Source organism: Carya illinoinensis, chromosome 13, assembly GCF_018687715.1.
Source record: "Carya illinoinensis cultivar Pawnee chromosome 13, C.illinoinensisPawnee_v1, whole genome shotgun sequence".
Taxonomy (NCBI): Eukaryota; Viridiplantae; Streptophyta; class Magnoliopsida; order Fagales; family Juglandaceae; genus Carya; species Carya illinoinensis.
Window position 1 is genome coordinate 30,055,322 of NC_056764.1, and position 21,079 is coordinate 30,076,400.

Sequence of the window (21,079 nt, forward strand, 5' to 3'; positions counted from 1 at the left end):
TGTTTGATGGGGGCCATATGAGTATCTTTCAATCAAATTCCATCCATTCCAACTATTATAGGTTAAAAAAAAAAAAAAATTATTTTTGGTCGGGGAAATTAGTCTTCTCACTTGACTTGTACATTCTATTGGCTATGAAAGGGAAAGGAAAAAAAAAAAAAAATCAAAACAAGCTCTTTCTGTCAAATCAAACCTCTTATAAGAGCTTTTATATTTTGAGTAAGAGTTTTGGCGTAACAATTAACAAACTCTTTCCATTTATTTTCTTTTTATTCTAAAACCTCTATACATCACACTGTTTATTGGGATAATTTTAAAATATTTTAATGCATGGCGTTTGCGATTGCAAAAATGTTTTAGAGACCGTTTGGATAATTAAAGATTATTTATGTATATCAGGAAATAGTAGTGAAATGTTTTAGATTAAGATGTTATATTAGGTTTTGGAAAATGAGAAAGTAAAAGTTGAATAAAAATATTATAAAGTTAAAAAATTGTTTAAATATTATTTTTTCATATTACTTTTGTTTTGATATTTAAAAAAGTAGTATTATTATTTTTTTTCACTTTGTTTAAGAGTTTGAGAAAATTGTAATAATTATATTATGATTAGATCAAAAAGTAAAAAATCTTAAATAGAAAATGTTTTGTGTTTTGAGTAATGTTTAAAAATGAAATATTTGAAAATTCTTTATAACAGTTGTGTTGCCAAATAAACTTTTAAAGTTTTAATCATGCGGGTCTTTTTTAAATCCTTATTTATCATTTTTTTATTTAACAATAAGAAATGCAATGAACTATTAATCTCAAAATTTAAATTTTATAAATTAAATTATGTCATATAAATGATGTATAGTGTGTAATGATTTATCATTTTTATTATTCTAAATATATGTATTTAAATAAAATAAAAATAATAAATCATTCGTAGATACGAGAGTTCATTGAAGTATTTATCACGGTTTAGAACAAAGGAATTTGTAAGGATGGTGATCCCTACTCCCCCCCATCCCCCATTGCACGATTGGTTCGTTTCACCCACTTGTACTTGCCCATATAGAAAAGTCAAAGTGCTGACCTGCCCATCTCTCTCTCTCTCTCTCTGCGCGTGAAAAGCATTTCCAGAGCGAGAGAGCCACTTTGCCTAAAAGGCAATTCTTGCGAGAAACACCACAACCCTGATATATCTTCTATTGTTTTTTTTCCCTTCCCACAGATCACGCAAGGGCTGCTCCGAATGGAGTTCCTGGGAAGGTCCGTGAAGAAAGAGTTCAAGGGCTTCGGGGTATTCTCGGGGACCGTGAGATCCTACGACGCCTCGTCTGGGCTCTTCGAGATCGTATATGAGAACGGCGGTTCCGAGGAGCTGGAGTTTGCCGAAGTGGCTTCTCTCTTCGAGGGCAGAGAAGAAGCCTCCGCCGCCTCTGAATTGCCTCACGAAAAACCGCGGCTTGGCCGTAAGACCAAGAAGCGCCGCCGTATCGAGCGGATGTGCGAAGTTCGAAGCAGTTCAGGTAATTTACTAAATACTCCTGAAGAAGATTTGAGGGAAACTGTGGGGACCTGTGGCAATTTACATGGAAACGGTAATTTAAATGATGGGTTTGTAAGGATTTTAGAAATGGGACATAGGTTTGGAGGGAATTTGAGAGAAAATGTGGAGGTTAATCTGAATTTGAATATTAATATTGAACAAAGCCTAGAAAACGCAAGTGGGTTTGGGGTGGATTTGAAAGAGAGTGTTTCCGTTAGTGGAAATGTTAATGGAAAGGATAATTTGAAAGACGGGTTTGATTTGAATGCTGGGCTTAATGTGAATGAGCAGGAGGTGTACTTGAAGGATGGATGTGATACACGTGTAAAATCTGAGGAATCTCCGAGGAAAAGGGATTGTATTGATTTGAATTTAGACGTAAGTGGTGATTTTGATGAGAACTTGACTGAGGCTAATTTGGGTTATTCAGTTTCGGGAAACCAGAAGAAGAATTGTGATTTTGATTTGAATTTGGAGGTTTGCGAGGATATTAAGGATCCGGATGGTGATGATGGAGTAGAATTTAGGGTTAGCAATTCTTCTAGGATTGAAGAAACCCAAAAGAAAGAGATTGCTGGAGACGTTGAAGAAAAGTGTGAGGAAGATGGTGTCGCAAAGGGGTCTTTGGAGAAACTTAATTCAGACATTAATGATAGTAATTCGAAGCAAGAAGATGTTAGTGGGTCACTTGAGGCTACAGTCGGAGATGTATCTTTAGTGTTGGCTGAAGGACTTGAGAAGGAAATTGGTGTTTGTAGTCAAGATCTGAAAGCTCATCGTTCTCTTGGTTTTTTGGATGATAGCTGCATCAAGGATCGTGGTTCTATGGAAGTTCAGTTGGAGGATGGTCTTTCTGAGGCTGGTGCTACAGTTGTTCATGGGGACCAAGGCGGCTTAGGAAGTCCATGTACACAAGGAAGTAGCCGAAGAAAGAGGAGGAGACAAGCAGATAATTTGAAATCGATCACAGAGACAGTTTTGAGGAGAAGTTCTCGCAGAGGGTCTGCTCAGAATCGTGTTGCATATTCTTTCCAAGATCCATTATCATCATCCCCTGCCGTTAGTGTTGTAACAGAGGAAATGGCGGCAATTTCAGGTTGTGAAGCATCTGAAAATACCAGTGTACTTCCTCCAAAGCCGCAATTACCCCCTTCTTCACAAAATTTGAATTTAGACGACATTCCTGTTCTTGACCTTTTTTCTGTCTATGCATGTTTAAGATCCTTTAGTACTTTATTATTCCTGAGTCCCTTTGAGTTGGAGGACTTTGTAACAGCACTGAAGTGCAAGTCTCCTAGTACATTGTTTGATTGCATTCATCTTTCTATTTTGCAAACTCTGAGGAAGCATTTGGAGTACCTTTCGAATGAAGGTTCTGAATCTGCTTCTGATTGCTTAAGGTATCCTTATCTCTCTTCCTCTTGCTATTTTTTTCTAAAGTAATTTGGTTCGTTATATTCGTTCTTAACATTCTCTCTATCAACATTTGGTGTAGGAGTCTTAATTGGGATTTGTTAGACTTAATTACGTGGCCCATTTTTATGGCCGAGTACCTACTGATCCATGGTTCAGAATTGAAACCTGGATTTGATATCAGTCGCTTAAAACTATTCAGAACTGACTACTACAAACAACCTGCTTCTGTGAAGGTCGAGGTACTTCGGTGTCTGTCTGATGATATGATTGAAGTGGAAGCTATAAGGTCCGAGCTTAGTAGAAGATCGTTGATAGCTGAGCCTGACATGGTTTTCGATCGGAGTATGAACCTTGATGTTTACAAGAAAAGGAGAGTTACAGCAGATGTTTCTGTGGGCTCTTGCTTGACAGAAGAGATTGTTGAGGACACCACTGACTGGAATAGTGATGATTGCTGCCTTTGTAAAATGGATGGAAACTTAATATGCTGTGACGGTTGTCCTGCTGCTTACCATTCAAAGTGTGTAGGAATTAGTAGTGATCTTTTGCCAGAGGGTGACTGGTACTGCCCCGAATGTGCAATTGACAGATGTAAGCCTTGGATGAAACACCAGAAGTCACCCCGTGGGGCAGAGTTACTGGGAATTGACCCTCATGGACGGCTGTTTTTTAGCAGCTGCGGTTACTTGTTGGTGTAAGTTGGTTATTATTTGAATATGACTGCTATCCGTACACAAGTGTTACTAATAGCCATTCTTATTTATATGATAAATTTCCTTGGCACTGTGTTCCCTAATCATCTGCAATCAAATCCTTCCCATAAAAAGCTAATATTTAATTTTAGGAACCTCCACAATTACTAAGGATGGTTTATGTCATTCTTTGCATACACCTCAGAATTGCAAGATTCATGTGTACAAGGTTAATCAGTCTATCTCTTATCAGCTGTTGGATCTTTAATTGTTCTTAAAGGCCATGATATTGCGGGTTGTTAGTTCTTTTGTCCTTGTTTTATTGTTTGGATTTAAACAGTAGCGTGGCTGCCTGATTTAGTTTTACAATTTAAATGAACTGATTGCCTTGGTCTTTGATTGGAGTTCTTTTAAGCAATAATACTTTGTTTCATCCTTTGTTAAGCATAGCCCTAATGCTGTGCATCTTCTTATGCTCCTCCTGATTATTAAATGTATAATTCATGCTGGGCTATGCCTCCTTTTCTTACGAATAAAATTCTTGATTACCATTGAAAAAAAGAATGTATATTTCATGCTGAGCAATTTTCTTCCACACTTCTGATCATTTGGTTATGTTCTTCCCTCATATATGTCTGGATTTTCAATTCGCAGGTCAGAGTCACGTGACACTGAATCTGCATTTAGTTACTACCACAGAAATGATTTGAGTGTTGTTATTGAAGTGCTAAAGACTTCAGACATTTTCTACAGTGGCATATTAATGGCTTTATACAAGCACTGGGATATCCCTTTGAACTTAAAAGGAGCTAGTAATTTTGACTCAAGGAATCATTCTCTATGCTCAGACATTCTTACAAAGAGGCAAAGCTTGGCTATTTTAATGCCCTTGGCACCACTGACATCTTCAGACGGTAATACTATTAAGAAGGAAACTGACAACATGAAAGTGGAAGAAAATCCTACTAGTGGATGCTCTGATCATCTTGGCTCTAAGTTTTCCAAGTCTGTGAACGTCTTAGGTTCCATGAATGCTTCAGAAAGTCCATATATAACTTTAGAAGGATCAGTTGGAGCTACACAAACTTGTGTAGACATTCAAAATTATCAAAATCATGGGACCCGTGATTCCAATAGATCTGCTGAATTCTTACATCGGTCTCAAATGCAAGGTAAGCGCTCACGTTTTGGAGACAGTTCGTTGGCGTCTACCAGCATAGATGTTAGACGAGAAAGTAATTTGGAATCTACTGGTCCTCGGCAGTACTCATCTGCTATAACCACTAGAAAAGGTGACACATTACACACAAATTGCGGGATTGGCTACACAAACTATTACGGTTTTGCGCAAACTGCCTCATTAGTTGCAGAGGAGTTGATGCGTAAATCATTAGACAAAATTGATGAAAACTCCCTACTATCAGAGGAGGATATAATCTCAACACAAATGAAGGCAATTTTGAAAAAATCTACCAAGTTTTGTTGGCCAAATATTAAGAACCAAAACGTAAATGCAAGGAAGGAGAAGTGTGGATGGTGCTTTTCGTGTAAATATCCAACTGATGAAAGAGATTGCTTGTTTAACACGTGTTTGGGGCCTGTTCAGGAAGGTTCTAAAAATGATGTCTTTGGTCTTCAATCAAAAAAGAACAGGAAAGGCCATCTTGTAGATGTCATATGCCATGTTCTCTCCATTGAAGATCGTCTGCATGGGCTTTTGTTGGGTCCATGGCTGAATCAAAATCATATCAAGTACTGGCATAAAAGTATTCTTAAGGCATCCGATCTTGTGTCTATTAAAACTTTATTGCTTGCAGTGAGTATCTTTTCCATTTCTTCTCCATTTTTAACAGTTAAAACTTTGGAGTTATGGCTGTTAATATTTGCGGTATAAATTTGCTTGTGTGCATTTCTTTCCACTGGGGCCACTGTTTTCTTTGAGAATTGGAAGGGTCTTTTGTTGTTGCGGTGGGGTGTTTTTGGGGGGAGTGGGGACATATTAATGTGGTTCTTAATATATTAAAATTTGAGATGATAACAGATTTTCTATTGTGTCTTTAGTCCTTGGCTCGGGTGGCAAGGGAGAAGGGTTGATTGAGTTGTTTTTTAAGCGAAAGGTGTATTTCTGCTGCTTTCTTAGGTTGGTGTCATAACGTGTCGGTGTGATCTGAACCAACGTACTGTAGGGCTAAATCCCTAGGTTTTAGTTTTCAACATTCCATATTTCACCAATTGGTAATCTAGGCTCTCCTTCTTTGTTACTTGGTTTGGGTTACTCACTTCTTGGTTTGAAGTGGCTGAAATTGTGCCCTTAGTTTATCTTTTGACTTCTTATAATTAGCTGTCCAACTTCTAGGGGTTGGCTGGTAAAGGCCTTGGGCTTGGGGATATGCTCCCCCCCAGGTCTAAGGTTAAATCTCCTTGGGTGCAAACAATCTCTAGGGGCCATCGGACTGGAGGATTTTTTTTATTTTTTTTTGATTGACATTGGGTGTCTGAAAACAAAGTCCCGACTACTCCCGGGGGTGCATTGGAGTTACTTGCAAGTACACCTCGGTTAAATCAAGGGAAAAAACCTCCAGTCCGATAGCCCCTAGAAATTGTTTGCACCCAAGAGTATTTAAACCTTAGACCTAGAGGGAGCACACCACCAAAACCAAGGCCTTTACCACTTGAGCCAACCCCTAGGGTTTTCTTATAATTAGCTATCTTGATTTCATTCTTTAATACTATTGGGGTAATTTATGGTATGGGATGTCTGCAGTTGGAATCAAACTTGCATCCTCTTGCTCTCTCAACTGAGTGGTCAAGGCACGTGGATTCTGTTATTACTGTGGGTTCAGCTTCTCATGTCGTAAACAGTTCATTACGCGCATCATCAAAACATGGGATTAGCCGAAAGAGGGTTAGACCATCAGAACCTGAGTCCAATCCTTCTTCAAACGCTTCCAGTGGATTAAGTACGTTCTGGTGGAGGGGTGGTAGGATTTCTCGTCGGGTGTTTAATTGGAAGGTTCTGCCTTGCTCCTTGGCTTCCAAGGCTGCCAGACAAGGTTTGCATATTGTCTTCTCTTTCTCGTATGTAGTTGGAGTAGAAGTGTTTAGTCAACTGAATGATTATTCTGAATTTGTTGATTATTCTGAATTTGTTTGAAGTTTAAAATTCTGCAGCTGGGTGTACGAAGATACCAGGCATATTATATCCTGAGAATTCAGAATATGCAAAGAGAAGCAGATATGTTGCTTGGCGAGCTGCTGTTGAGACAGCATCAAGTGTAGAGCAGCTTGCTTTCCAGGTATATCTCCCAGCATTTCCAATTTTGTTATTATCTACTATTTATGCATTGCAATGGCCTTCCTCATTTGTTTTGTGCTTTGATATACTTTTGTCTCTGCACTTCTGTTAACTCTAAATCCAAAATCAGGGTTTTGGTTTACACATCTTAATTTGTAGTTTAGGTATTGATTGGATCATACATAAGTCTAATCGGGTGACGACCTTTATGGACTTCTCTTGCCTTAATGTTTACTTTTATGCAACTAAATTTCTTGATTTGAGATGTGATGACTATTTGTTAATCTTAAGAAAGAAAAGCTCTAAGGGTTGTTACCCAAGGACATGGAGACTATGCATGAAATTCACCTAAATAATAAAATGAAACTTCCATGAAAGGAAAGTTTACCAGCATGCCAACAGATCCACTACCTGTTGAGGCATTACCCACTATAGCTCAAACATGCTGAAAATTTAGTTCCATTAAGCACTGACTCCTCACAGTATGAATTGACTCCACAGATAGGAACATTGTGTCGAATAAAACACACCTTACTTGGAAGGAACATTGAAGTCTATCCTCCCCATCCATTCTTAATTGTGTCGAATAAAGTTTGTCAAAGAATGAAGGGAATCCACCTCCCAATCATTGACCGCTATGATAATATTGACATCTCACTAAGTTTTTAGTTTTCAGCCTCATTTTTTCAAACTTAAATTCCTTTTACCACCTGAAAATTCTCCACATCCTAGAAGAACGGGAAAATGAATCAAGTATAATCTTGGTAGCCTTTTCTGAGATGCCACAGAAAATTGGCCATATCACATTAAGAGTACATTTGCATGGTTACATTATGTCATACATGCTCTTAGAGCAAATAAAACCGTTGTACAGAACAGTAACTGTCAGGATTAGTGAATTTTCTAGATCTAGCTGGTATTTGTTCATGAATCAGCTGCCTGCTGAAATTTTCAGTTCACTAATTCATGTCATGTTAACAGGTCAGAGAGCTTGATACGAACATTAAGTGGGATGACATTGAAAACTCGCATTCTCTCCCTGCATTGGACAAGCAATCTGTAAAATCAATCAGACTGTTTAAGAAAGTTATTATCCGCAGGAAGTGCACTGAAGGGGAAGTGGTAAAGTATCTTCTTGATTTTGGCAAGAGGAGAGCTATCCCTGACATTGTTAAAAGACATGGGTCCTTGGTGGAAAAATCTTCTAGTGAAAGGAAGACATATTGGTTGGCAGAATGTTATGTTCCCTTGCATCTTTTGAAAAATTTTGAGGAGAAAAGACTTGCCCGAAAATCCTTTGAGATGAAATCTGCAGAACTTCTTGATTGTAGAGTGAAAAAGAGATCCCCTCAGAAAAGGGGATTTTCATATCTGTTTTCAAAAGCTGAAAGATCCGAGTATTATCAGTGTGGACACTGCAATAAAGATGTGCTGATCAGGTATTATATATTTATTTCATTGCATATACGTATCTTCTTCTACCCATGAACTTGTTTTTCTACCCTTAATGGTTCTGCTTTGGAATCCTTGATGTTAGGCTACTGTATTCGTATGTTGTTTTGGAAATGGTTTTCTTATCTTCTAATATATAGATTCATAATTTTTGTTATTAATTGTAATTTTTTTCCTGTAATATTCTAGTTAAAGAGCTAAGATAATATCCTTCATTAGATTTTAAATTATTGATAAGATCTGTCAATGGATATGTTCTGAGTGCACATATTTAAGGATCATATAGAAAAAGAACTAATGAGAAATAATGCCCAAAAATAAAAATATAAAATATTAGACACAAACGGTATTCTCATGCTTGTAAGGTCGGTATGGGATTTGTGGGTCAGAGGTTCTTATAATGTTTGCTAAAAAATCTTCCATACCTTTATCTTTGTAGCCAACCGTAAGCTCAATGGTAGTAAAATTGCAATTAACCAAAAACTTTAGGTGCTTCAAGGATGGAATGATACTGATTAATCTAGAAGTAGTATTTAATGATAAAAGTATTTTTAAAAAAAGTGAATGGATGTTATTGTTCCTTGAAGACCGCCCCGGCGGGGGGGAAAGGGGGGGGGGGTAGCCAAATGGTATCTAGAGGTTTAGTTCCAAAATGTTACCTTGAATCCTTGGTACCAGCCACCATGTATGTTTAGAAAACATGGGATCTTATTCTGGATCTCCTTGGAGGATTAAAGTATGAAACTTCTTGACAGCCTATGTTCTTGTTTAGTAGTATGTGTGATTGCATCAGTGTTAGAGTTGGTTCTTCAAGACACCCCATCACAATGTTTGGATAGGGTAAACAGGTATAACTAAATGAAAATGAATGTTTGTCTTTAAAAAACACAAAAAAAAGGTTCTTGTATCACTAGAACATCACTCCTAGGCGTTGTTCTTGTATATAACCTGTGTCCTTGGGCTTTTTCTTATGATCAATAAAATTTTATTTACCAATAAAAAAAAAAACACAAAAGGAAAAAGAAAAGCTGTGGTAGTTAACAACTATCTTAATTTACCAATGATTCTGTCCGAGTACAGTTTTAGTTATTGCTGAATTTTTAGACATGATGCCTTGACATGGCTAATAGCCCTTCCCATGATTAGAATCTTTGATATCTTAATAGGGCTAAAAATACTATAGCGGTGCAGTGGTTTGACTTTATCACCTCAATAACATGTTAGATGTGTTCATAAGCTTGAGGGCCTTGTTCTATATATTTCTAAGCAATTCTATTATCCCTGAGATCCTCTTTCCTTGTTCTCTGTATTCTTTACTTTGTTTCCTGTCTTTTTTTTTGTACTTGAACTCAATTGCCTCCCATTAGACTGTTCTGAGTACTTATGGAACTACTAAAAGTTGCAAAAGGCCTGAATACTAACGCCTTAGTTTATCTGAGCATCATATATCGATCACGCTTTCAACCTTCATGTTAAATGGCCAGTGCATGGTCCTCCAATTTTGAGTATATTGTGCAATTTGGCTGGCTGGTGCCAGGTATTGTGGTATAGGGAAATAAAAGGACAGTATTTTACTGTCAAGATTTTTTATTCATCTTGTCAAGCATTTCTTCCATCTTAATTTGTGATCTTACTGATTTCATTTCTTCTTGTTTCCTTTTTTATTTATCCATTATCTGTTTCTAATATTGGCAGGGAAGCTTTGAGCTGCCTGTACTGCAAAGGTAAGTTATCAGCTTCTCATAAAGTCTATGGTTTTTGTTTTTGCTTAGTTCATTTGTTGTTCTGTAAATAAATATTTTTAGTGAATATTAGTTTTTTTTTCTAGTTTTATTTGATTCTTCCTTTTTTTTTTTTCTTTTTTTCTTTTTTGTTATGCTTACTGCTTATGTGACTGAAATTTAAATTATTGATGTGTTTATCTTGTGTACTTGGGCTATGCCTATTATTATTAATAAGATTGTGTTTACTTATCAAAAAAAAAAATTATTGATGTGTTTATGCATACTGTCTTTCTGATAAAAAAATATATGTTGCTTAGATATTCTTTGTTCTGTATCGGATGGTTACGCTTACAATATGTATCCAATTTAGTCTTTGGTTTGTCCCCTTTTCCATTCATACTTGATAATAGCCTGACCTCAAGAAAGGCTTGGTGAGTACCTTTTGTGCTTGTCTCTTATGTAGTGTGTAATGCAATAGTAGAAATCGCCCTTTTTCTTTCTGTAATTATTGATGTATATGCGACCATGCTTAGCATTATGCTACCACATATACCATTTGGGTATCATAACTTGGAATAAGCCAAGAACAACAGTCCGACAGTGGCTATCTTAAATTGCCACAAGAACAGCTGTGTCCATTTTGTAGTTCCCTTTTATACCTTCAAAGTTACTAATAGTGTGGCGGGAGTTGCTCTGTCCCCTACTTAAAAAAAAAAAAAAAAAGAAAAAAAAAAAGAAAAAAAAATTGATCTGTCCCCTGATGTACCAATTTGCTTTGGTTAGTTATGATGAGTTGAGTAAAATATCTCTTGAAACTGGAGTTCTGTTGAATTGTTGCTATTGAAATCCCCCCTCCCCTTTCCAAATAGAAAAGGAAAGGAAGGGGTAAATTCTGCCCTTGTATGGTGAAGAATTGTTAATTTGGCTTCAAGGTTGATGTTTGTAATGTAGTTCCTTTTTACACTAAGTTTGGTACTTGGATATCATCATATTGCAGGATTTTTTCATAAAAGGCATGTGAGAAAGTCTGCTGGGGTCACTGCTGAATGTACCTATACATGCCACCAATGCCATGATGGGACGCGAGCAAAGATTGATCCAAAAAGAAGGAAAACTGGCACAAAAGGAGGAAAACTACTGTCACAGAAGAATAAAAAAGTCTCCAAAGATTGCAGGTCGGTGAGACTAAAATGCCGTAAAAAAACATCAAAGGGTGGACAAATCCGATCTCAAAACAGTAAAAAAGCTCTAGTTGTTGTGCCTCTACGTCGTTCACCTAGGAAAGCTAAATGCTTGACACTGCAAAATAAAAAGCGTGGAGGACGCCGGAAAGCAAAGCAGATAAAATCCAGAAAGTCCTATAAGAAATCAAAGAGAAGTAGTTCTTGGAGGAAGAAGAGAACACATGTTTACCAGAGTTACTGGCTCAATGGTCTTCTGTTGTCCAGGAAGCCAAATGATGAACGAGTGATGCATTTTAGGGAGAAAAATATTCTTGTCCCTTCTGATAATTTGTCTTTGATTCTTGATCAGCCCAAATGCCATCTTTGTTGTGAAGCAGGTTGTGCATCTACATTAAGTTATATATTATGCGAAACTTGCGGAGGTACTTCTTTTTCTTCATTTTTTTTTTTTTTGTTAACTCTGATTTTGAAATTTTATTTTTAGACATTTGGATGATGATTAGGCGAAGGATGTATGTTGAGGCATCGTCTGCTTTTGCTTTTAGCTTTTTAATAATACCCTTTAGTTCGTTATGTGTCTACATAATGTATATCATCACTGGATGGTCTATTATGCAGAGTGGTTTCATGGAGATGCTTTTGGACTCACTCTGGAGAACATTGATAAACTTATTGGATTTAGGTGCCACATATGTCGCAAAAGGGACCCTCCTATCTGCCCCCACTTGCTAACTGTGAAGACTGATGTGTCCCAGTTGGTTGAGGCACAAGGTAATGCTCTGGTTGAATGTAATGATGAAGAATCTAGTGCTGTCTCACCCTTGAGCGAGGTATACTTTAAAAAAAAACACTTGCTCCAATTCCTGCACCTTTTTTTAATATGCTTTCTTTTTAGGATCATCTATCACTACATAGGTTGTCATTTTTCTGGAGGATCAATGATAATTATTTTGGGTGTTAGTTGTTGGCCATTACACACTGTTATCGACAAAACCTAAGGTAACTGTCTACTCTCCTGGCACCCACATCTGCAACAGCGCCCCAGTTTATGAGGTCCCCCTTTAGGTTTGTGGATAGTCTGCATGCATTGGCAAGTATCTACCAATTATTCCTATTCCCTTTTGTTGATACCTTTTAATTAATTGGTATTTGTGTTACCCTTGGGATTAGTCGGGATTTTTTGTTCTGGGACACCCAGTGCCAATTAAAAAAAAAAAAAAGATGGTATTTTGTGTTTTGCTGGATTTTGGGAAGTAGAAGTCATGTCTTTAACATGCATTTAGATGTTAGGTTTTTATATGTTTTATTCATTGAGTTATATGTATTGAGTACCTGTTAGGATGCAGCCCAGTGGTTAAAGGGCTGGCTTGGGTTGAGTTGTAGTTTCAAACATCTTGGATTGCATAATATCCGTATCTGGGGTTTTGTCTTCATGATGGGTCCAAGGGCCCTGCTTTAGTGAGGTTCCACGTCATTAAAGATAAAAAAAAGTTTTATGTATTGAGCGCTTCATATATTCTGCTTGATGCTGACAAAAGAACTTGTGGGGTTTATTTCGAAAGTGCATTTTGATTTAAAAGTGGAAATTGTGTAATTTTTTATAATTGGCTAAAATTCTCTTCTAGGATGTGGGATAAATATGATCAGAAGTACGGAGGTTTATTTTTTTTCACTTTATTGGAAAATTGACTAGTTTATGCAAAATAATGTTTGTAATTTGATTTTAATGGCCTAAGCTTCCATGATTTTCTTGCTTCTGTTTCTAGTTCTTAAATAGGTGTATGCTCATGAATTACCTCCAGTGTACCTGGGCTATGCCCATCTTTATCTTAATAAAGCTTTCTATTACCTATCAAAAAAAATAATAATGTTTGTAATTTGATTACCTATCATTGCAGATCGTATGTAATTAATTGTCTTGAGATTTGAGGGTGAATACCTCAGCACGGTCAGATTCTGATCTTCTCTGGTTTGTTGAGAAACCCATTCGATGAAAAAAATGAAGGAATGGATAATTATGAGTCAGTTTACAAGTTTCAACTTGGGGATAACCAGAGATCTTCGACTAAGAACTCTTCTATTCAGGAAAAGGAAGATTGAATATACTGTCGGCAAAGCCAGAATAACCAAACAGAAGGTTGTGGCAGCAAAGCAGTGTATCGAGGGATTCCAAGAAGGGAATATGATACTTCACCAGAAAGGAAGGAGAGGCATAGCTCATACCTTGAAAAGGTTATTAATTTTCACACGAAACCTTAAAATATATATCACAAGTTTGTTTTGATGCCTGAGAGTTTTTGTCCCCATCCATTTATTCACTGAAAAGGGGCGAAGAAAAAGTTTGAGAACTGTTTTTGTTTGATCCCATGATGTCTAGTTATGCCATGTGTACTATCTACATTATTTTTACTGCAAAATTTGTCATAAAAACATTTTGTGCATACCCACCCCCAAAGTGGTGGATCAAATCATGGTATCAAGTCCCATGGAGCGTGATATATACAAACTTAGAAAACACATGGGTTAATTGTAGCTATCGACTGTAAATTGTAGTGTCATGCTCTGCGTGCGTGTGGGGTTTTTGTTTAGTTCCACAGGACTTCTACTCGGTAATATAGACTTTTGACTGCGAGAGGTCGCAAGTTCAGTTCTCGCAACACCACCAGCACTTATAAAAAAAAATATAGACTTTTGACTTATGATGTCACGGTTGGCCAGATAATGGTCTTCCAGAATTCCTTGATGCTCCTGGAAATATATGTAAATGTTTGATCTGTTGTCATAATTTGTAAGTGATAGGAATGTTTGAGCCTTCTATTTTAATCCTTTTGGCGTCAACCTATTTTTCTGTGGACCCAAAAATCTATTTGATTTTCCTTTTTTCCAAAAACTCTATATGGGATTCACGTATCTATGACTTGTTACAGGTTTTCATTGAGCTTCAGAAGACTGCAATCTCTGCATATTTATGGGAAGATGCCGGGTATTCTCGAGATGGTGATTGTCCATCAGTGCTAAATCCAATCCAATCCTATAACCCTTTTTGCATTCTTTTATCAGGTGGGTTGGGTTGTGGTAACATGCGGACTTTGGGAGTGACTTGACTTAGGTTTAGTTCACATGACTGACAATTGATGCAATTTAAGGCAAGAGTAAGACAACAAATAGACTTGAAATTCTTGCAAGATTAGTAATTATTCACAAAAGAATGAAACTTGTCAAGGTGGTAATTGGTGCCTTTAACAAAATAAACAAGGAAAAAAAAAAAGGAAAATGCATTTATGTTTTATAATCTGATTGTCGACCAGAATTGCAATTATACAGTCAGTATGTATGAGAGAGAGAGAGAGAGAGAGAGAGAGAGAGAGTTGTGAGGAGCCAGAATGATGTATGATGTAGCTTAGAATTCATCCTTCAATTTATTTTTATTTTTAACACATGTACAGTATAAACCCTTCGATTATAATCCTTTTCTCAATGGTATAGACAAATATTTTCTTTTGGATGGAATGAGTTGCCACCTTAATAAAATAAATAATCATAAATTTTGTGAATTATATGCATATATCTTTTTCGTTGACCCTTTCATGCCCCTTAATCCTGAGAAATTAAAATTACATATTGAAATCCTTGCTTTGATAACTTTTATTATTCTTCATTCGGAATTTGAATCATAAGATGCTTTTCAAACGTATGCCATGGGATTGCATTGCAGGAAATAAATAAATAAAAGCTTTATTTAAAAAAAAAAAATCCAATTCTAAAAGGTTATCTATCATATTATGGCTGTCTACTATATGATCCTAATAAATCCCAGTCTTCCCTTTTTTAAAAAATCCTTTGAAAGAGGAACGAGAACAATTACTCTTAATTTTGTAGAAAATAACTCAAACTATCACCCAATTTGTAGACACCTGCTTTGAAAAGTACAAATTTGTACGAGCTGCATACACGGATACCAATGCTATTATAAACCTAAAGGCTTTATTAGATACAGTCAAGAAATACAGTCGGCGTGTAGTCGACTGTACGGAATGAATAAAAAAAAATTATAAAAAAATTATTTTATATTCAGAGGGACCTACATGAATAAAAAAAAGTTATAAAAATAATTTTTTTTTTTCATGTAAGTCCCGTATTAATTCACTTTTTTCTCCATGACTGCACGCCAACTACATTTCCCGACTGCAAAAAGTATTTCTCTAAACCTAAAAGGAGTTATTCTCTAGAGATATCTACTGTTTATGCAACCTTCCAATTTTACCTACGTGACATTTTATTTTATTTTATTATTTTTTTTAGTGAAAATGTGTGCGCTTTGTTCAAAAGGTAGCTTTTAATTCCCCCGCCACCTTGCATTCTTCATTTTTGCATTCCCCCGCGTTCTCTCTCTCTCCCCCCCCCCCCCCCATGCGGTTGTTTTCTTTCGCCACCCTGAATCCAAATCTCTGCTTGCACCACAATTGAAAAATATTCTGGAATGGTGTGGCTCTAGCACTCCGGCACCGTGTGTCTCCATTATTTCGGCATTGTGTAAGGAAAGTCCTCTGGGTTCATCATTGCAGTACAAGGGTGGCAGTGGCAAGGTGGTCCAGGTCTATCACCGCAAGTGGGTCATACATATTGAGCGAAACACCCCCAAGAAGTGAATCGGGCCCTCTATCAACGTCGACATCAATCCATCAGAGGTGGTAATCACCAAGCTCCACCTGGACTAGGACCGTAAGTCCCTCCTCAACCATCGATTAATTCAATATATCAAGGAAACATTTTTCTGGGACTGTCAAGCTTCTGTTATTACCTTTAGTATGTTTTTTAATTTTATATTTGTTGGATCTAAATATTTGGGTCTCTCGGACAGCTGGATGTTTTGGTGTTTAAGTGATGAATGCAAAATTATATGAGTATATGCTTCTAATTGTTTTAGGGTTTGTTTCATGTTTATAGGGTTTTGGTGATTCCCTTGTTGTTTGAAGGTAAATCATAGTTAGTTGCGTGGCTTTTAACTATGATATTTTGGTTAATAATGTGTGCCTTTTCGATATATTTCCTTCTATAAATGTTGTGATCTATTTTAGACATGGCCTTCAACTCGAATTCTTGAGGCTCATTTGAACCTTACTGGTTTAGAGATTCTAGGTGATGTATGTACTTAGTTGTATGCTTTTGTAGGTCTTGTTTAACTTGTAGTTTGTGATTTTATTTTTCTGAGATGTGAATGCCAGTATGGATCAGTTGGGTTTACCAAATGAATTTGATTGTGATAATCATGATGCTACTTTTGTGACTGTAGATGCATGAGATTGGTAAATGTTAGATGTTAATTAGATATCCCTTACACTCCCTGTGTCCTTGAAAAAACAAATGTTAATTATATAAACAAAGTGACTTTACATTGTTAGGTGTGACCCAATTTAATTATTGTATGATAAATCCTTTGTCTTTTTTATTGTTATACTTAATATAGAATACGATTCTTTCCCGTTCACTTGTAATCATATGTTGCTAATTATGCTTATTAAGGTGTAGTTGATTCGAGCAATTTTGTTTCATGTAAATCTTCTTAATTGGGGAGTTCAAGTTGTTATTTTGAACCACCTTAATCATGTTTCTTAGTTGATTTTCTTGTTACTGCCCATAAAGAACATTATGTGCTTTTGATATAACCTGAATTAGTTAAGAGTAATGTTATTTACATCTCTGGTGTAAATAAATATTTTTTATTTTTATAAGTAACTCTGGTGTAATAAATACATCAGAGAAACATTTCATATGCAAAGGCACAAAGGAGTGTAATAAAAGGAAACTCTCCACAAGACTAAATAAAGGTTCAAAGCAAAACAAAGAATTGGAAGTAAAGAAATGCAATAACTGATTAAAGAAAAAATTATAATATGTTTTAAAAAAGACCATCAGGATCCAATTCTTACCATCAAGTTTTCTTTTCTCAACAGTTGCAGTTCGATGACTCTCATTCTCAACTTAAATATCTATTTTCTCACCAGATAAAGCATCCCCAAGAACAGCTACATGACTTTCCTCCTTCACAATAGGTACCCCACTTTTGTTGAGTCATGTTTTGATCTCCTTTTTTTCCTTTGATCACTAATCCCAATTTGTTTAGAACATTGAAGTTTAGTTGTCCTTTAGACGTAATAACAAAAAGCCAACCTCCCGTATGTTTTCCTTAAAATCAACGAGACTATAAGCATGCACCAAAAAACAAATTTAGGCAAAAAAAAACATTGCATTAGGTACTATATATCCGTGTGGCTATTTCGTGGTTGCAATACCCAATTTGTTGGCCTTTTTTAACAAGTTACAGCGACAAGGAATTTAGATTGGATAGTTACTCAAAAACGGCAGTTAAATGAATGCAGTAATAAAATCTATCATAACCAATATAATAGTAGGCAACATGCTGCCAAGATTGAGACTTAGGGCAACTTGTCGATTTGCTATTTAGTTTCCATTTATTTGTATTTTGGTTTGGAAGAAAGTTTGGACAGTGAAAGAATAACTCAATTAACCTTCTTGGATAAGAGTTGGAGAGTGTGTGATGAAAAGTTTAAATATTTTTACAGTTTGTTGAATCTAAGTAAGTTAGGCACAAATATCTCTTTCTCAAACTAGTAAGATTAAGAAAGTCTAAGCCTTTAGTGTTACTTGACACATTGTTGACCACAGTGGTAGCTGCCAGCTGCAGGTGTACCTGCGGACGGATTTGACCCAGATAAAGGTTGTAAATTAGCAGCAGATTAACCATTAAAAATTTGTGTAAGTTTAATCATTCAGACAAGGATATAATGCGAGTTGCTCCAACAACATTTAAATATATTGTTTCATGTGATTTGGGCTACGATAATAACCATCATCCTTTGAAATAGAACCTGTTTTACTTGCCAAAAATCCTACCTACCTTGGAGATTCGTTTGCTTGCTTCTCTCATTTACAAGTGGCCTTTTTACTGTTGAATGGAATTACTTTTAATGAGCTTTTCATGCAGTTTTTTCCAGCTCTTGAACATCTAATTAGGTGTCTTTCTTTTCTGTACTTGGGCTATGCCTAATTAATTATGAGGATTAATTATGAGGTTTATATAGCATATTTCCTGCTTATTTTTAGTTTTTTCTTAAATTACCTTGTGAATTGTTGCGCCTAAACTTTGACTCAAATTAATGAACCAAAAATTTAATGCAGTTTTACCTGCAAGTATACAGGTGTTGTAGTATCTTACAGGATCGAATCCACAGGGATTGACTTTTGTGATAAAGGAAACAAATTCAGACAATGAAACAAAATTACTAAAAGAAACGTGAAATCAAATGAAGATTGATAAAATATCTGAATCAAACTAAAATGATAAAATGAATTGATATGGAGAAAAACTAAGGTTTCGAGGATCCGTCTAATAATTTATGATATTGTTTTCGATCGATTTACTTCAATTAAACTAGAATAATGGTTCCCTTTAATTGGAAGATTTAGCATTTAAGATCAAGAAAAATAATTGCTTATGATTGAGCGTGAACGATTGATGATTAAAACATTTACAAATCTATTTGAATACCACAGGGATTCCTCAAGCATTCACTGTATTCGGAAATCACAATGAATCAAGACGAGTATATAGATAATCAAAATATCCAATAATAAAATCCTTCAATCGATCAAGCTCTCAGAATAAATTTTATGTGGATCTGAAAACAATATTTAAATCATTAAACTTCACCTCTAACCTTAGTATAGAAATTTAGCAAATCATGTTTATTATAAGTGCTATAGAAACCATATAAAGATTATTCATTAGAAAACTAAAATGAAATACAAGAAATACTAGGCAACAATTTAGAAACAACAAAATTTGGAATCTAGTCAACGTCAAAAGAATAAAGCTCACGACGTTACTAAAATGCATAAAACAGAAATTGAAACTATAAGATATTCATCAAGAAGAAGCTGCAGCCCGATGCCAAACGAAAAACATGAAGAAGCAAAAAAAAAAATAAAACTCCAACCACTTCAACTCCACGTTACACTCAAGCACCAATCTCATCATGTTCCTTTCTCCACCAAAATAAATCCCATCCAATTAGATTACTCCAGCCGGCTGCCTTCTTTCACTTTTTTTTTTCACCCTCTTTATCTCTACCGTCCAGCATAGAGTCAGAAAACTCAAGCATAGACTATCCCTTCTTTCTACCAGCGTCTCCCACGTCTTCACGTTTCCTGCCGACACTCCCTCAGCTTTACTTTCCAGAATTTCTTTCACTCACACGTTTACTTCCCATGTCAATGTCTCCGTTTCTATTCAGCCAAATATCACATGACACCTTACTTTATCTTTAATCAATCGACTCTTACTTCTGCTAGAACTAAACACCACTCCTCTCACCCGTTCACTACCAACCAAATGACCAACACCTCACTCAACCCCATTTAATCATGCACTGACCGGCTGCTTCTCTCACATCCAAAAGAATAAATCCAATGAAATCAGAACACCTATACTTCCAGATTCTAATCCCACCGACTTTTTCCTTTCTACTCTAATCATGCACCGACTGGCTTCTTTCACTCACATCCAACTCTAATTCTCTCAATATCTCTCCACGTACCCCTCTCTTCTCACAATTCCAACCTGTACATTACACCTCAACCCCTACACCGATTGCTCCCCTTTCTCTTCTCACCTCAAATCTCTCTCTCTACTCATGACCAACACACCTCAACCCCTCTCTATCCCCCACGTAACCCTCTCACTCTACACCTCTCCAACCGATTCCCTTTCTTCTGAACTTACCTCTTTTTATAGCAAAAATAAATAGCCGAACAACCCCATTCACATTCAATCAGTTTCTTGCATTCACATGTTCTCTCAATTCCAGCTGACCGACTGCACACTTTCAGCACAACATATTAACATTACACGTCTCTCTCTAACTAATCTTGCACCCACCGGTTGCCTTTCTTCTTTCAACTTTTGCACCCACCGATTTTCCTCTTCACTTCCCTTCAATCACGGCACCTCTCTTTCTTTACACACCTACACGTCTCCCTTGATTGAAAAATTAAACACGGCACTTCTCTACTCACCCACTCTCCTATCTATTCTCTCCGTCCACTTTAGCTGCACCAACCTTCTTTCTTTTTTTATTTTTTATTTTTTTAGCCCACATGCCTTCACGTTTCAATTCCCTTTTTAGACTTTAATGTTGCACCTCCAAAAATTCTCAAGCCTCCGTGAGTTTCGTTCAACCATGAAGATCACATGCATCTTGAATAATCAAAGGAAGAAAATAACCACTGATTCTTCATTTTGTGTCTTCTTTTTAAGCTGCTAAGTACGTCCTTCCTTCCTTTCAATTAGTATGCATTTTTGATCAAAAGTTTCAACCGAATCTCATTTGAATTTTATTTAAACCGAAAATAAGAAGAAAGAAATAATACTAAAAAATAAATTATCAAAAACAGACTATATATGTGAGGAAATATTGTCCCATTAAATCATAGTTATAAAATTAAGTATAAACATAATATCAATCAATTAAAAATCACAACTCTTATTTATGCTTATTAACTATTTTTCCATCTAAAACCAATAATAGTGTCATGAAGAATTTAAAATACATTAGTTTTAAATAGCTAAAACATGCAATATTTCAGCTCAATCACACCCCCCAACTAGCTTTTTGCTAATCCTTGAGCAAAATAGTGAAAAATTAATTGAGGTGAACATTGCATAAAGCTCGAAATTCAAACAAAAACAATCAAACATAATT

General features: G+C 36.1%; 1 protein-coding gene across 1 annotated transcript; it reads left to right on the forward strand.

Annotated features, from left to right (window-relative positions):
• Window positions 1-1,033: 1,033 nt before the first annotated feature.
• Window positions 1,034-14,802, forward strand: LOC122290765 (DDT domain-containing protein PTM). Its single transcript, XM_043098397.1, has 11 exons — window positions 1,034-2,934; window positions 3,030-3,644; window positions 4,297-5,458; window positions 6,407-6,695; window positions 6,814-6,938; window positions 7,919-8,376; window positions 10,085-10,113; window positions 11,111-11,719; window positions 11,916-12,127; window positions 13,196-13,529; window positions 14,225-14,802. The coding sequence occupies exons 1-10, from the start codon at window positions 1,238-1,240 to the stop codon at window positions 13,208-13,210; spliced, it is 5,211 nt and encodes a 1,736-aa protein (XP_042954331.1). The 5' UTR covers window positions 1,034-1,237; the 3' UTR covers window positions 13,211-13,529; window positions 14,225-14,802.
• Window positions 14,803-21,079: the final 6,277 nt, after the last annotated feature.